We start from the raw sequence: 17,067 nt of genomic DNA on the forward strand, positions 1-17,067 counted from the left end.
GAAGCCTTGTTCTCAGCTTGAAAGTGAAAATATTTGGGGCCCAAATTTGAAACTCTCTCTCTCTCCAGGCCAAGGGCTTCCACGGTGAAATCGAGGATTTGCAGCAGTGGCTGAGCGACACGGAGCGCCACCTGTTAGCATCCAAGCCTCTCGGAGGTTTGCCAGAAACAGCCAGGGAGCAGCTCAACGCTCACTTGGTAAGTGTGTGGTTTCCTCCCACTCCAGCCTCCAGTTAAGAAACTGACCACTCCGTGTCAGCCCTGGTGATGAACACGTCACGGAAGAAGGTCTTAAGGACAAACAGTTCCGGAGCTCCCTGGCAGCCTAGCAGTGAAGGGCTTGGCATTGTCACTGCTGTGGCTCAGATCACTGCCACAGCGCAGGTTCAATCCCTGGCCTGGGAACGTCTGCATGCTGTGGGCCCGGCCAAAAAGAAAAAAGAAATGGGCCGTTGTATCTGCAAGTCCATACACTTTGGAATGTCTAATGTTACTGTAAGATCTTACTAAAACTGCACTTATTTGGAAATAATTTTGAATTCAGTGATTTTGGAAAGGAAGTGACCCTCTCGTAGGTGGTGGGGAGAAATTTCACAATTGCTGTGAGCAGTTAAACCCTATCCATCTAGGAGAGCATTTTTTAGAATCCTCTCTTCATTGTTTAAGAAAATTATTGTGTGTGTGGTTTTCTTGTTGTTATTATGGGGTTGAGTTTTTTTGGGTTTTTTTTTTTTTTTTTTTTGATGCCATTAAGGGACCCATTTGTTCACTGAAAAAATAACTGACTAAATAACTTGTCTTTTCCATAAAATCTGGCTGCTGTCCAGATACCTCCTTACCTAGCAGTACCTGCATAGCTATGACAGTGCCCACTATGGATAAAGCCTAATGAATTCTTGAACCAACATGCTTGGACTGATTCTCTAATAGCAAATATTTTTTTTAATGTTAATTCAGAAGAATATAAACAAATGCCTGGAAGGCAAAGAGCGCTAATATTTTGTTTCAGAAAAATATTACACATCACACATTTGGTTTGGGTGGGATGTTTAAAATGAATTTGCAGATACCATGTCCAGGTTATAGAATTCTATGATTTAAGGAATTTTAAAAAGTTACAGATATTTGTCATAATGTTTTAATAATGTTCTTTTGATTTGATTGTGTTAGACCTGCAGGAAACTAGAAAAACTGGAACATTACAGTTTCTTGAGGTTTATCTATATTTATAAGCTAGCTTTGCTTTAATTAAAAGCTTTTAGTAGTTGATATTGTAAATATGTTTAAAAAGAGTCCTCCCACCCCCATCCCAAGGCTTAACAAATTACGAAGTTTTGAGGCAAGAAAAATGTTCTGAAATTAGTACTGATGGTTGCATGTCCCTGTGAATATATTAAAAAACACTGAATTCTAGATTTTAAAAGGGTGATTTTTATGGATTGCATCTCAGTTTTAAAAATTGCAACGTTGGCTGGGGTTTGCGATGGAAATGCTATAAAACTGGGCTGTGATGATTGTTGTACCACTATAAATGTAATAAGCTTCTTTGAGTAATTAAATATAAAGTTGAAAATGTTAGGATATAGCTTTTCAGTTGGAGCTGAAAAACTCACATTTTAATGGAATCAGTGGATTAGAACAGTCTTCTTAATTTTTTACATGACTTGTGAGTGTTGTTTCATTGATCTTAAATTCTGAATTTGTCTAAGCAGTATTTTTTATATTCTCTGTAGAAGACAGACGCTGTATTCTAGTTGAAAGTTTTAAGAAATGTTACAAGTGAGAACAATAGTCATGGTTTGGCTTTTGTGGTTTCAAAGTCTGCGTAATCGACTTAAATGTCTTACCATGTTGGTCTTTACCTCCTGTCCACGGGGTGTTTTCTGAGCCCAGAATTAAATTACGTCCTGAGTATTATAGTCATTGTCTAGTGTTCCAAAGAGAATTGGAGACTTAGAGAGGGGGAGACTGAGGCTCAGGTGAGCTTCTTTCCTCACTCAGGGTCACCGGGCTGATTGGTTACCGCGAAGTGAAACCTCCCTTGCTCACATTTAAAATACCACTTCAGGGAGTTCCCGATGTGGAGTTCCCCTAGTATTCACGAGGATGTGGGTTCGATCCCTGGCTTCGCCCAGTGGGTTAAGGATCAGGCATTGCCATGAGCTGTGGTGTTGGTCACAGATGCCGCTCAGCTCCAGCGTTGCTGTGGCTGTGGCGTAGGCTGGCAGCTGCAGCTCCAATGCAACTCCTAGCCTGGGAACTTCTGTATGCTGCAAGTGCAGCCCTAAAAAGCAAAAATAAAGATAAAAAATAAAAAATACTGCTTCAGAAATCTTAGCACACAGGGTGGGTTGATAGCAATAGTGTGGTAGTCAGGGCGCCCTGCCTTGGGGTTATTCCGTGTTCTGGACAGAGCTGAGTGTAAGATGAGAAACTTGGGCTTGATGACCTGGAAAAAGAACTCAGATTTTGTTCTCCTAAAAATGATGTAACTTGAAGGATCTCTCCATTTAGGAAATCTGTGCTGCCTTTGATGGTAAAGAAGAAACATATAAGAGTCTGGTGCAGAGAGGCCAGCAGGTGCTTGAAAGATGCCCCCAGTCTGCAGAGACGAATATCGACCAGGACATAAATAACTTGAAGGAAAAATGGGAGTCGGTGGAAACCAAACTCAACGAAAGGAAGGTCCGTGCCTGGATTAATATCAGAGAATGAATGTTTTACCTGTTTCACTTCATGGGCTTTCCCTTAATCTCTGAGCGGGAACGTTTAATGATTCACATTTAAACATTCCTTGTATATGTTTAGATGTTTCATGGATTCAGTTGAAAATGGCATTCTAGTGAGTTCTCACTGTGGCTCAGCAGAAACGAATCTGACTAGTATCCATGAGGACGAAGGTTCGATCCCTGGCCTCGCTCAGTGGGTTAAGGAGCCAGTGTTGCCATGAGCTGTGGTGTAGGTCGCAGATGCGGCTCGGATCCGGAGTTGCTGTGGCTCTGGTGTAGGCTGGCGGCTGCAGCTCCAATGGGACCCTTAGCCTGGGAACCTCCATATGCTGCAGGTGTAGCCCTAAAAAAAGACCAAAAAAAAAAAATGGCATTCTGTCTAAGCTCAGGAGAACAGAGCTGAAGGAATCTATTCAGCACAGGTAAAGGTATATCATAGGTCAGGAGTTACCAGGTATACTTTACAGTCCATTAACAACTCAACTTCTGGGTGGTTACATCATCCTGTTCACACTCACTAAGCAAAAGCCAGGCTATAAAACAACAAGGTCCTAGGGCAGAGGACAGAGAACTACAGTCCGTGTCCTGTGATAAACCACAGTGGAGAAGACTGAAAAAATCCTGTGTGTTTAGGTATAACTGAGTCACTGTGCTGTATGCAGGAATGACCATTTGTAAATTACGTTTGTAAGTAGTGTAGATTACAGTATCGTAAGTCAACTCTACTTCATTTAAAAGGAGAAAAAAAAGCTCTAAGTGGGGCGGCAGCGGAGACCAAGAGAATGAAATGATTGTGTATATTATACGTACTTACATAGCAATAATCAGTGAGGAGGGGTAAAAATATCACTGTTTAATGCTCTAAGTGATGGGGAGTTCCCGTTGAGGCTCAGTGGCTTAAGAACCTGACGAACATCCAAGAGCATTACGGGTTGATCCCTGGCCTCGCTCAGTGGTTAAGAATCCGGTGTTGCCACCAGCTGTGGTGTGGGTCACAGATACAACTCGGGGTCTGGTGCTGATGTGGCTGTGGTGTAGGTGGGCAGCTGCCGCTCAATTCGACCTCTGGCCTGAGAACCTCCACATGCTGCAGATGTGGCCCTAAAAAAGAAAAGAAAAGAAAGAAGAAAGAAAGAAGGATAGAAAGAAAAAGAAAAGTGATGAACCGGGACTGCTCGACAATGTGGGCTCACTGCCAGAGCATAATGTATATTTCATAGTAGTTTGACACCCTCTCTCCCCCCGTCCCCCGTTAATCATATGCCCATCAGCTTTTGTTTTTTTAGATTCTATTTAGTAATTCTGTCCTGTGGTTCATTGCTCTCGAGCCACAATTTTCCTGTATATTAAAATTGTTTGAGCTGCAGCGAGATGATGTCAAGAGATATTGAAGGGGCCTGGTTTATGAAGATAAACCAGGAGATACAGATGCTGCATAAATCAAGTATGGCTGAGGGAAATCTGCAAGAGTGGTTACATCGGGGGGGCGGAAATACAAGCCTGTGAGGCCATGAAACACTGACTTATCTGTCCTGGCAGGTGAAACTGGAAGAGGCCCTCGCCTTGGCAGTGGATTTCCATAACTCCCTCCAGGACTTCATCAACTGGCTCACCCAGGCCGAGCAGACCCTAAACGTGGCTTCTCGGCCAAGCCTCATCTTGGACACCGTCTTGTTCCAAATCGACGAACACAAGGTGAGCTGCAACTCAGTCCGTGACAGGCGGCAGGCTGTTTTCATGGCAGAAAGCGTGAATTTGGTAGTGGGAACAATGTCTTTTGTCCTTGGCAACAGTTTCAGCTTGTGTGATGCCCAGCGGTGGTTTCCAGATGGATCTGTTTTCCGTTTGTGTCTAACTGTACCTCCCTCTTCTTTTGGGGAAAGGTCTTTGCCAATGAAGTAAATTCTCACCGGGAGCAAATCATAGAGCTGGACAAAACTGGAACCCACCTGAAGTATTTCAGTCAGAAGCAAGATGTCGTGCTCATCAAGAATCTGCTGATCAGCGTGCAGAGTCGGTGGGAGAAAGTGGTCCAGCGCTTGGTCGAGAGAGGAAGGTCTTTAGATGATGCCAGGAAGAGGGCCAAGCAGGTGAGCCTTTACAGAGACTCTCCGCATTCGGCAGGGGTCAGTTCTGTTGTGTAATAGATGCTGTGTTGGTCAAGTCCTTTTGTGGCAGGCCGTGCTTTGTGTGACAATCGTGGCATGACGCCAAGTGGTTAATGTCCTCAAAGGGCTGAGGCCTGAGCTTGCATGCTGACATCACTGGGTGGTCTGACAGCAACTCAGGTCCTGGGGACCAGCCTGTGTAGGTCCCAGCTGTGGCTCGGATTCAGTCCCTGGCCCAGGAACTTCCACATGCCATGGGGGAGGCCAAAAAAAAAACCAGTGTTCCCGCTGAGCCTCTCAGTTTCCCAGTGTGTGCAGCCTGCTTTGTAGTGGAGGCATTTGGGTTATGAATGTCTTGATTTAGGAAAGTCTTTGGGAGCCACCTGTCTGATGTCTGCCCTCTTCCTCCTGTCTCCATTTAGTCAACAGTATTTTCTCAGTGTGTTGAATTAAATTTATGAGGATTTTTTTTTAATTGTTCTTGGTGAAAAGGATGGCATTTCTTCTATTTACACAGCTTAAAAATAGTTTTGAGACATTTCCTGGTGGCCTAGTGGTTAAGGATCTGGCATGTGCTCAGTATTAGGAGTGAGTCTCTGGAACAGAATTGGCCATTGTGGCTGGTGTAGCATGGGTTCATTCACTGGCCGGGGAACTTCTGCATGCCGTGGGCAAGGCCAAAAAAAAAAAAAAAATAGTCTTAAAAGTAGGACCAGCCTCAGAACCTGTGCATTTTTATCATTGAGTTACCATCCAGCTGATAGAGGCTGTACTGCTTGCAGTGAGCTGGCGCATTGCTGGCTGTCTCTTTCTTTCTTTATTCTACTATCTCAGGTTTGGGTTCTGAGGTCGACCACAGTTCTCTGACTTGGGCAATTGATGTGCCTCTTCTGGCCTCTCTGTTTCCATGTTTCTGTGTCTTTCTGTTATTCCACTATTCACGTCCTTTGATATAAAACTTTTTTGCTTTTAGAGCCACAGCATATGAAAGTTCCCAGAATAGGGGTCGAATCGGAGCTGTAGCTGCTGGCCTATACCATAGCCACACGGGATCCAAGCTGCGTCTGCGACCTACACCACAGCTCACGGCAACGCCAGATCTTTAACCCGCTGAGTGAGGCCAGGGATCGAACCCACATCCTCATGGATACGGGTCAGATTCATTTCCGCTGAGCCATGACAGGAACTCCCCAAACAGATTTTATTTTGATGACTCAAGTTTTTGTTATAAGGAACTAAAGGGAACAGATGCATAAGAACTAATTTATAAGCAGTTTCCCAATTTGGTCTCCCCAGGTGGTACCTGCTATTTCTCTGTGATAAACAGAGAGGAGACCACAGCTGGACTCAGACACACACAGCTCTGTGCACCAGAACAGCTGTAGGTCACAGATGCAGGAGAGAATTGCATTTTGTTAGAACTCAGTACTGTGGGCGCTTTTCGGTACAACACCGATACACAAGGCACAGGCGTTGATTTGAGGATTTTGATAGCAGCCCTCAAGATGTGGAACTAGCTTTGCATTAAATAGGAACGTAATGGCCTCTTTTCATGAAAAGGAATTTTCAGACTTTATCCTTCCCCCGCCCTTTTCTGAAATCTCTTTCTTAACCTAGGAATTAAACACCTTAGATATAAACCCAGATCTGTCAGGAGACAATACCGAGCCAAAAAAAGGAATTCTCTAAGAGTTTCTGTTACTTATTAAACAAAAGAAAGGATCAGCCTTTCTACCTGCTGTGCCCTAACTGCTTCTAGGGCCATTTCTATTTTTGTTAAAGTTGATGCATTTGAATGAGTTACAATAAGGTGACCATGGGTCTTGGCCACAGAAGCCAAGCCCTAACAAGATGTTTTGTAATCTGCTGATGAAAATAGTGCTTTGTGAGTTCCTGTTGTAGCTCAGTGTCTGTGAGGACACTGACATAGTGTCTCTGAGGACACTGGTTCGATCCCTGGCCTCGATCAGTGGGTTAAGGATCTGGTGTTGCCCCAAGCTGTGGCGTAGGCCAGCAGCTGCCCCTCCAATTTGACCCTGAGCCTAGAAACTTCCATATGCCGCAGGTGTGGCTCTAAAAAGAAAAAAGCAAAGAAAAAATAGTCCTCCTTTTTCTTCTTTAGGGAAATTTTTGAATTAATAATTTTTAACATTTCCAATTACTGATTTCTGTTTAACATGTACTAGATTTCTGATACAGTGGGTACGTCTGAAAATTTCCTGTACGAAGGTGTGGGTTTCTTTTACAGTTCCATGAAGCCTGGAGTAAGCTTATGGAATGGTTGGAAGAGTCAGAAAAGTCTTTGGATGCTGAGCTGGAAATTGCCAACGACCCAGACAAAATCAAAACCCAGCTGGCCCAGCACAAGGTGGGTCTGAGTGAGCAAAGCACGTTGTGTCCGTGTGTATCACTCAAGCGCTTTTTCAACTTTCTTAGCTGATTGCGTGTTTCTTCCTCACTAGAGAAAAAAGGCTGTCTATCCAGCGTGAACCTATCTTAAATTTAACAATGTCAGTTGCCCTTGACATTGGTCAGGTGGCAGGACTCTGTTTACTCTCTGGGGATCTTCTGGTTATGATTCCAGGGTTAATTGTTAACACCTACAGAATGAAAACTGCAAATCTTCTACAATCTAAACCACATCAGGGCCAAACATTGGCATTTCAGTTGTTCCCAGCTGTCTTCCTTGTCGTTTCCTCCACAGACCAGGTGCCTTGCAGGAGATAATTCTGTACTAAACCTAGTATAGATTTTGCCCTTGAGTTTCCTTTAAACAGCACAGTGGGGAAGTTTGATCGCCCTCTTCCTACGTGGGTATTAGCACATATGTGCATGAAATCTCCCCCTGCCCTTAAAGACACACAGTCACTGGCCTCCTTGTGTACTCAGGGAGCTATGGAAACACTGTTACTTTATATTTTCCAACTTTTGTGTTCCTACCACATGCCACGCAAAGCGCACACCCCACCTCCCAATTCTCCCAACTGTTTTGAATTTGGGTTTTTGTATCATTCTGTTTGTAAAGTGACATCAGCCCTTGGGGTGAGGATGTGGATAAAAGAAGGGTGTTCCCACAAGCTGTTTTATAATGTCAGGCATCTTCGTATCAATCACGGCTCGAAACATAATTTCTAAAAAGCAGGGAAGAAAATGGATGATGTCTGTGTTGGCATCATCAGAAAATTCGAGGCGTCGCCTTCTGGGCCGCTTGCTTCCACCGGTGGCCTCACTGACCGCAGGGTTGTGACCCCAGGATGATGGGGGACAGGCTGAGGTCCTTTCTTTGGCCAGACGCGGCTTTAGAAGTGGCTTAGCACTGGCTGTGCAGTGACCGTGACCAGCTCCCTCCTCCCTCCTAAAAATAGAACATTTTGTTTGAACTTGAACGTGGATGTTGTGTTATGCAGTCTGATGAAAGCACATGAAGTTAGAGAGCCCTGGAAATAAGAACAGGTGAAGCACTGTCATTTTCCCCTTTTTCTCATGTGGCCTAGTGCCCGTCACCATTCCTCTGAGATAAGGATAAGCCCGTTCCAAAAAGAAATCTTTTCAGGTCACCTTCGGAGGACCTTTCCTTTGTCTTCAAAAAGTTTTATTCCGACCTGTACTCAGCGATCACATTTATTGTGTGTCTGCTGTGTGAAGAAAATCTGTGTCAAGACCGTGAGTTCGGTTCAGCATAACATGAGACAGTGATCACTGCAAAAACCAAACTACAGAAATAGATATTGTAAGGGTGTCTCTTGCCAAAAAATTCCCAGATGTAGTTGCCTCCTATTATAAAGATATATATAAATATGTATATAAATAACATAGTATTATTAAGACACCGAAGGTGTGTAGCTTTCTAAAGACCATTCAGTTAATTAGGTAATGGTAAGCTCAAGGTTAGTTTGGGAAATGGCACACTTGCGTAGCATGTTACTCTCTGGGGTGATTCGTATGTACCCCCAGGATTGAGAATCTCTGTCTTAGTGTTCCCTTGGCATTTTGTGAGCTTCTGAGCTGCGCTTGAAGTTGGCCCTTTTTCTTTTCATCAGGGAGATGATACAAACACCCTCCACATGTAAGATGATAATAAGGGTCCTCCAGAGGTAATTCCTCCTGCTCTGTAAAAGCGTATAGTTGACTTACAGAGAAGGATTACATGGACCTCTGTACATCCATCCATTCCTTTTCAGACTCTTTCCCCATAGAGGTCACTACAGCGTATTGGGTGGAGAGACGTGTGTATTGGTATAACTGATTCACTTTGCTGTACAACCAAAACTAACGCAACATTGTAAGTCAACTCTACTCCATCACAATTGAATTTTTCCAAGCTTGTAAAAAAATTTTCAAAAGACTACCATTTCCCCCTCCCCCACGTACATGTGTACACACACACACACACACACACACACACACAGTTCACTGACACTGTAAAAGCTGCAAAGAATTAAGTATTCTATTAGCCACGTAGCTGTTTGGTAGCAGAAAGTCCTCTCTAGACCTTTGGAGTTGTGGGTAGGGCCCTGTGGACAAGTGGGGGGCGGGGGGTGCCTGGGTGTGTGTGGAATGAGTGGGTCCAAACACAGGAACCCAGGAATGGGGTTCATCTTTGCCCCTTCTCCCGGCTCACAGAGCACGTGACATTACCGTGAGAATCCAAAACGAATGCCAGTACATCTGGTTGATGATAAAAAGAACTAACAACTGTAGTAAATGCAGACACTGCTGTGTCCATACTGGACCCACAGTCCCTCAGAGCAGAGCTGCCTTTTCCTCTCCAAACTCTGGGGGTTTTCAGGAGTTTATTCGCAGTTCCACTTTACCGTATTATTAATACCGTTTGTAGTTTTTATCTACAAGGGATTCAGCATTTGTTTGGCTTTGAACTTGCTTTTTGCTAATAGTTGCTCTTGGCTCCTGAGACCGGTTCATCCTACTCCTGACCATCTGAAGGCTCTTTTCTGCCCTGGGGTGTCCCGTGTAGAGTACACACCACAGCTCGTGGGGCACCCGACCTGGCTGGGGCCAGTGTCGCCAGGGTTGGGACGCCGTGTGTTTTCAGGGATGCCCTGTCCCACCGCCTCTCACCCGTCCGTGTGTCGGGCTGAGCAGACACGCACGCTCTTGTCTCGTTGAATGCACAGGAGTTCCAGAAGTCTCTGGGGGCCAAGCATTCGGTCTACGACACCACGCACAGGACCGGGCGCTCGCTCAAGGAGAAGACCTCGCTGGCCGATGACAACCTGAAGCTGGACGACATGCTGAGTGAGCTCCGAGACAAGTGGGACACCATCTGCGGAAAGTCCGTGGAGAGGTAAGGGGCTCCCCACGGCGGCTCCCCCGAGAGGCTCTGCCGTTCGCTAAGATTTATCTTTAAGTGTTCAGCTCCCTCAAAAACGGCAAACTCAGAGTTCCCACTGTGACCCTCTGGGTCAGGAACCGAACTGCAGTGGTTCAGGTCACTGCAGAGGGGTGGGTTCAATCCAGAACAGAAGCAGACTCATAGACATAATAGAGAACGACTTGTTGCTGAGGGGAGGGCGGGTTGGGAATTTGGGATTAGTAAATGCAAACTATCGTATGTATATAGAGCTGAAGCACTTTGCTATACACTAGAAAGTAGCACAGCATCGTAAATCAACTATTCTTCAATGAAATAAATTTTTAAAAACACTTTTAAAGGCATCCTCCTCCAAGTCCCGTGTATCCCACAGGCAACCACAGCACCTGCCTTTGGACGGGCCACCCTCTGCCATCATCCCCTTGGTCCCATTTCCACTGACCACCAGGCCAGTCTTCACACATACGTGGGACTTGTCCCCCCTGCTTCACGGCCATTAGGGGCTTACCCCTGCCTGTGGACTGGGTCACGGGCCCCCCACGGTGGCTGGCAGGGTCCTGCCAGCTTGACCCCACCCCCTCCCTCATCATGACATCCCAACCAAGAAAACCCAAGACTTTAAATTTTTTTAAAGTACCTAAGAAAGTAAAAGAGTAGTATAAGGGTTCAAATATCTTATCACGGCTTTTGAATTTTTCTTCAATCCATAGTCTAATTAATTACTTCATCAGCATCAAGATTCAATAGAATATTATATTCCTGGAGTTCCCGTCATGGCACTGTGAAAACGAATCTGACTAGGAACCATGAGGTTGTGGGTTTGATCCTTGGCCTTGCTCAGCGGGTTAAGGATCCGGCGTTGCCGTGAGCTGTGGTGTAGGTCACAAGCACAGCTCGGATCTGGTGTTACTGTGGCTCTCGTAGGGCGGTGGCGACAGCTCCGATTAGACCCCTAGCCTGGGAACCTCCATATGCCGCAGGTGTGGCCCTAAAAAGCAAAAAAAAAAAAAAGAATATTATATTCCGGTCTAGGGAACTTCATAATAAGATTTTTTGAGCATTAATTCCAGACAGAATGCCACAGTGAAGGACAGGCCCGTGTGTGGCAGATGTTTGCGGCTGTGCCCGTGAAGAGCCAGCCTGAGGGAGGTTTCGGGGTGGTAGACTGTCCTGTGTCTTGATTGCGCTGATGTGACAGGAATATATATGTGTTAAAATCCAGAGACTTGTACACCCTAGAAGTGAAACTTACTGCGTGATACTTTAAAACTTGCATCTTTTAAATTGAAAAGACACTGTTTTATGAAGAAACTAAAAGCTCAATGAGATGATGCTGAGGGAATGTTCCTGAAACAGACACCGTGTATTTAGGGAATGAAAAAGAAAATTGGAGGCAAGTGTTGTTATTTTCCAAGGAAAGCAGAGAAACAGCTATGAACCCCAGTGTAGTCTTGAGGGCTGCTCTGCCTGCAGAGGTGAATTGTAGATGTTCCGATATATAGGGTGGCTCTTCGGTTGCTCAGATGAGTTTTTTTTCCATTTTGCCCCCTAGACAAAACAAACTGGAAGAAGCCCTCTTGTTTTCTGGACAATTCACAGACGCCCTGCAGGCCCTCATTGACTGGCTGTACAGGGTCGAGCCCCAGCTGGCTGAGGACCAGCCTGTCCACGGTGACATCGATTTGGTGATGAATCTTATCGATAATCACAAGGTACTGTTACCTGGGACATTCGGCTTTATCTCCTTTGGTTATTCTGCGTGTAGAGAGAACCGTAACCACTTCTTTTGGCCTTTTAAAATCTAAAGACTCCGTATCATACTACAGAATAGTCTTTGATATTGAAATATGTGTACATTTGAGCAGAAGCAGGAAGCCAACTTTAAAAGTGATCAGGATTCAGTTCTCTTGTGGCTCAGTGGGTTAAGGATCCAGCGTTGTCACTGCAGAGGCTCAGGTTGCTGCTGTGACGCAGGTTCAACCTCTGGCCCCGGAACTTGTGAGTGCCACCAGTACAGCCAAAGAAGGAAAAAAAAAAAGGTGATGCAGAAAATTACTTTCATGCCAGGGAAATGCTTTTGTTTTTCATTTCCATAGCCAAAGCCTTGCTAGAACTTGGAAAGCGATTTCATGGTCTGGCGCTTCAAAACATGTTTTGGGAATGTTTTACGATCTTTGGTTATGCAGTTAAATCATTATGTAATAGAATTTAAAATCATTCATTCGGGGGGCCCAGAACTAGGTGTCATTGCTTCAAGATGAGATTTGTGACATGACCTGTGGGGGTCCTGTTCAGCTCCTTTAATTTTTTCAAAACGGTTTTAACCTTGACCCTTGAACTCTCTGTTTGTGAGATAGTAGCATATGCCATTAAGGGTTTGATCCTTACCTCAAGGAGATTGGTTTCCTTGCCATCTCCAGATATGTGTGTTAAACTGTGGTGCAGACCAAAGGAGATGGATAATTTGAGACGTCCTGCTGACAAGTTCGAGGTCCTAAATTATGATCAAATGCTGTGTTACAGCTTCACCTTAAAAACGACCTGAAGCCTTGTACCAATGCAGAGGGCGGTGTCAAGGCTGGCTTTTGTCCAATTAGCTTATAGCACTGCCCTGGAGTTGATGTCATATTTTCTCCCTGTAATTTTTGAGTTCAGAACATTTATTTCATTTTAAAATGTTCTCTTTCTACTTCCCTGATGAGGCTATTTTGATCCGACCTGTGCTTTTTTGAAATGGCTGGTCCTTTTGCATGTTTTTTTTCCCCTTTCGTGGTCCCACTGTCTCATTACTTCCATAGAAGGGCGTTTGCTACGTTTGATCATGAACAGAAAATAAAAGAATAGATGAAGAACATCCATAGAGCAGGCCGACAGACAGTTTCAGAACTTTAAGTTGGGTTGCTTTGCCTGTATTGAAACAAATGTTTTGTGCATGATTAATACAGACGTTTCCATTCCCTGGCCCTCATTCAATGAGAAATGAAGAAAGTAATGTTACTTTTCACATAAATGCAATTTTTATAAGCTCACTGTCTAAATATTTACTCCCCTAGGCACTTGCCAGGTTTTTTAACATACCAAAGGTCAACAAAAATGAATTAATCATTCAGCATTAGTAATGCAATTGGAAGGCCCAATAAGAAGTATACAAAGTCCTTTGGCAAGCTGACTCAGAGCTGTCAGACCAGTCCTGTCACAAACGGATGCTGTCCGTTGGATGCTGTCACCTTCGAGCCCTGTGCGGCTGTGTGCGTCTCTGCGGGCACATCTCATTTGATGCTTTCAGCGTAAAACCAGCCAAAAATTCATCACACTGTTTTTGGATTATTCTTTGTGGGCTCACTTCTATCAGTGATCTGAGTAGCAAATGGGAATTCATGGGCCTAGCCAAAATGATAAAATGTGCTCCGTAATATGCATCTGTGATGATTTCTTAGAAAAATAAGTTAATTTTAGTTTCTATGTGAAGCTGGTCATTTGAAAGCTCAGAGTCAAAGCAGGGACTTTGGTTGGAGAGGGATTAAGTCTGTGGACAAAAGAAGACATTTGAACCATCATGGTTCATCAACACGAGGCAGGAGAGAAAAAAGCTTTTCCTCCAAGGTGACAGATAAGGATTCAGGTGACATTATGGTTTAGGGCTGAGAATGCTGCAAGAGGCATGCCAAAGGATTGTTCTAGAAAAAAAAAGACAGTGTGTCAAGCCCATACTCTCCACCCCTACCACCCAGGGATCCCTGCCATTGCCTCCGAGGGCCGCTTGGCCATTGGTCAGTCCCTTGGGTGTGTGTGCTGATGGGGGGCAGCGAAGTGGCCAGCACACACTGGGAACGGCCACGGATGGTTCCAGTGGGATTGGGACACTGTATTAAAGACTCTCAGAAGGATGTGAGAAGGAAATGATAGATGTGAGTGTTTAAGGGAAACTGACACTGCTTTGTTAAATCGACTGTATTCCAATATAAAATAGAAATCAAATTAAAAATTAACTGGGAATTCCCTGGTGACGTAGCAGTTAAGGATCTGGCATTGTCACTGCTGTGACCTAGGAATTTCCACATGGCATAGGCACAGCCAAATAAGAATGATAATAAATTAATCAGTTAAATAATAAAATGTCACAGGAAAAAACTTGATGCATTTTAGTGTGGGATTGAAGATGATGAAGGATGACACCATCATTTAAATCCACCGTGTCATTTAAAAAGTAGCATTTGCTCAGGAGAACATTACAAGATTGAGCCAGGTGGGAGTTCCTGTTGTCACTCAAGCAAGTTACCAACCCAACAGAGTGTCTATGAGGATGCCTGGGTTCGATCCCTGGCCTCACTCAGTGGGTTAAGGATCTGGCATCGCTGAAAGCTGCAGTATAGGTCACTGGTGCAGCTCAGATCCAGCATTGCTGTGTCTATGGTGTAGCCCTTGGCTGCGGCTCTGATTCAACCCCTAGCCCAGGAACTTCCATATGCTGCAGGTGCAGCCCTAAAAAGCAAAAAATAAAAATTAGCACTCTGTTTCATCGAATTCTGTAAAACAGGAATATTCATGTCTTAAAAAAATGAGCCAGTTTTTACAGGCCTGGTTGTGTGTCTTGTATTTTCTAAAGATTCTGCAGAAAACAAGGTCCTTAAGCTGTAGGCCTTGGCGGTACCTGATGTGATGTGTGCAGACATACCTCACATAGGACGAGTTCCTGTCTTGGCTTTGTCATTGGAAATTCATTTTTTTTTTTTTTTAATTTGGTTTTCCTAGGTCTTCCAGAAGGAGCTGGGGAAGAGGACCAGCAGTGTGCAGGCACTGAAACGCTCTGCCCGGGAGCTCGTGGAGGGCAGCCGGGATGACTCCTCCTGGGTCCGGGTCCAGATGCAGGAGCTGAGCACGCGCTGGGAGACCGTGTGCGCGCTCTCCATATCCAAGCAGACCCGGCTGGAGGCGGCCCTGCGCCAGGTGAGGGCCGCAGTGACGGCGAGGGGAGTGCTGACCATGGTCCTGAACCCCAGCGGGACCCACTCCCCCGAAGGACCACGGGCTCCGTGTGTCAGCCAGGACCCTCATGGGGAGGAAGTTCTTAGAGCATCCTTGCTGGGTCCTCCCCCACCTCCTGCCCAGGGAATGTCAGTTACCCACAGGGAGAGCTTCCTAATCTTCACAGAAAAGTGCTTCTTTGAGCATGTTTTCCGACTGCCTGGCAGGCTGCTGGTCATCTAAAATCAGAATGTGAGAATGCGAATTCTTCCTCTAGGCCTTCTCGATATGTTAGATGTCGTCTTACATTCGTAAAATGCAAGCACTGTAACTCTTATCTTTTTCACGGGAACAATGCATCCCAGGAACCAATTTAAATTCGAGGCTTTTTTTTTTCTTTCCATCGAGTGGAAGAATCTGCCCTCCTAACAAGCATGTTTGGGAATCTCTTCCGGGGGGGGGGTGTGTGTGAACCATTAGGCAGAGGAGTTTCACGCGGTGGTCCACGCCCTCCTGGAGTGGCTGGCGGAAGCCGAGCAGACCCTTCGTTTCCATGGCGTTCTCCCAGACGATGAGGATGCACTTCGGACGCTCATCGATCAGCATAAAGTGAGTTATATTAATGTGCAGTAAAACTAAATGAGAAAGCCAAGCAAATAGAGAAAACAGACTTGGGGTTGCCTGAGCATGTTCCTTCCTGAGAAGCAGGGAAGGATCCGGCACATTGGAGAATGTGCCTGTGTCCTCCTTGCTCACATAAGCCCTGCCCCCTGCCCCTCCGCACACGTGTGTAGCTGTCTTTTTATGTTTTCTTTGCAGAAGGTGGTTGTTCTAAAAATAGGCACTCTCTCTAGGAAGCCTGTTTCTCTAGGGGGTTATTTGGCTCCTGACCAAAACTGGTCATTTCTGTTGCACATGTACATTCATTTCAAAGATGAAACTTCCTTAGTGTGGCATTTATAAAATTACACCATTAGGATTGCAAATTAATAGTTTTTACCTTTGTAAGGAAGACCAGCAGGTAGTTGAACAACTGGTCTTTGAGTTTTATTTTTAAGCCTCTGCCAATTCTGTTTTTAATCAAGAGCTGCTTCAGGAGTTCCTGTAATGGTGCAGCAGAAATGAATCCAACTAGGAACCATGAGGTTGCAGGTTCAATCCCTGGCCTTGCTCAGTGGCTTAAGGATCTGGCATTGCCCTGAGCTGTGGTGTAGCTCACAGACGCGGCTCGGATCCTGTGTTGCTGTGGCTGTGGTGTAGGCTAGCAGCTGCAGCTCATATCAGAGCCCTCGCCTGGGAACCTCCATATGCTGCCAGTGTGGCCTTAAAAAGACAAAAGACCAAAAAAAAAGAAGAGCTTCTTTAAATTCTTTTGAGAAGTAACCCACAGTATAAGTTATAAATTTTAAATTTAATATAAATTTTAAAATCAGTTCTGTAATAGCTATGTATATATACTGTAGTTATATGTAGTATATATATGACTTGATTACATCTGATATATACTATAAGTAAAAGTCTGACCATTGAGTGTTCAGGTCAAGATTTTTCCTGTGATGATACATAGAACTAGAAAAACCCTTAAGAGACGGGTCTAGGTAGCTCCTAATGGATGGCTTTTTTTTCGTCTTTGACTCTGAAAGTCAGGAATTTGCACTGTAGTATTGATGTCAGCATTTCCCATTAACTTTAAAGGATTTTTTTAACACGACTGAATAACCTTGTGTTTCAAGGTCAAGTTGGAAATACATCATTCATCCCAGTGTAGCGTGGATGACATCATCTGTGGAGACTTCCTATTTTAATGATGACCCTCTCTCAGTGATGGGTTGCCTGACCGATAATAGCAATGGAATACTGTCTTACTGTTACTAAAAGGGATATGAGCTTGTGTAACACTGTCTGGAGGAATGAAAGGCTGCCCACACCTCTTA

General features: G+C 44.8%; 1 protein-coding gene across 17 annotated transcripts in view; it reads left to right on the forward strand.

Moving 5' to 3' along the window:
* The window catches only part of DST (dystonin), a 496,303-nt gene that overhangs the window by 455,193 nt on the left and 24,043 nt on the right, over positions 1–17,067 (forward strand). For all 17 annotated transcript variants that reach the window (XM_047794747.1, XM_047794750.1, XM_047794749.1 and 14 more), the window contains 9 exons: positions 69–197; positions 2,514–2,684; positions 4,268–4,423; positions 4,612–4,818; positions 7,085–7,204; positions 9,972–10,141; positions 11,721–11,880; positions 14,921–15,115; positions 15,614–15,742. In XM_047794747.1, coding sequence (XP_047650703.1) covers positions 69–197; positions 2,514–2,684; positions 4,268–4,423; positions 4,612–4,818; positions 7,085–7,204; positions 9,972–10,141; positions 11,721–11,880; positions 14,921–15,115; positions 15,614–15,742 — 1,437 coding nt within the window. The remainder of the gene's footprint in view (positions 1–68; positions 198–2,513; positions 2,685–4,267; positions 4,424–4,611; positions 4,819–7,084; positions 7,205–9,971; positions 10,142–11,720; positions 11,881–14,920; positions 15,116–15,613; positions 15,743–17,067) is intronic.

This window comes from Phacochoerus africanus, chromosome 9, assembly GCF_016906955.1.
Source record: "Phacochoerus africanus isolate WHEZ1 chromosome 9, ROS_Pafr_v1, whole genome shotgun sequence".
Taxonomy (NCBI): Eukaryota; Metazoa; Chordata; class Mammalia; order Artiodactyla; family Suidae; genus Phacochoerus; species Phacochoerus africanus.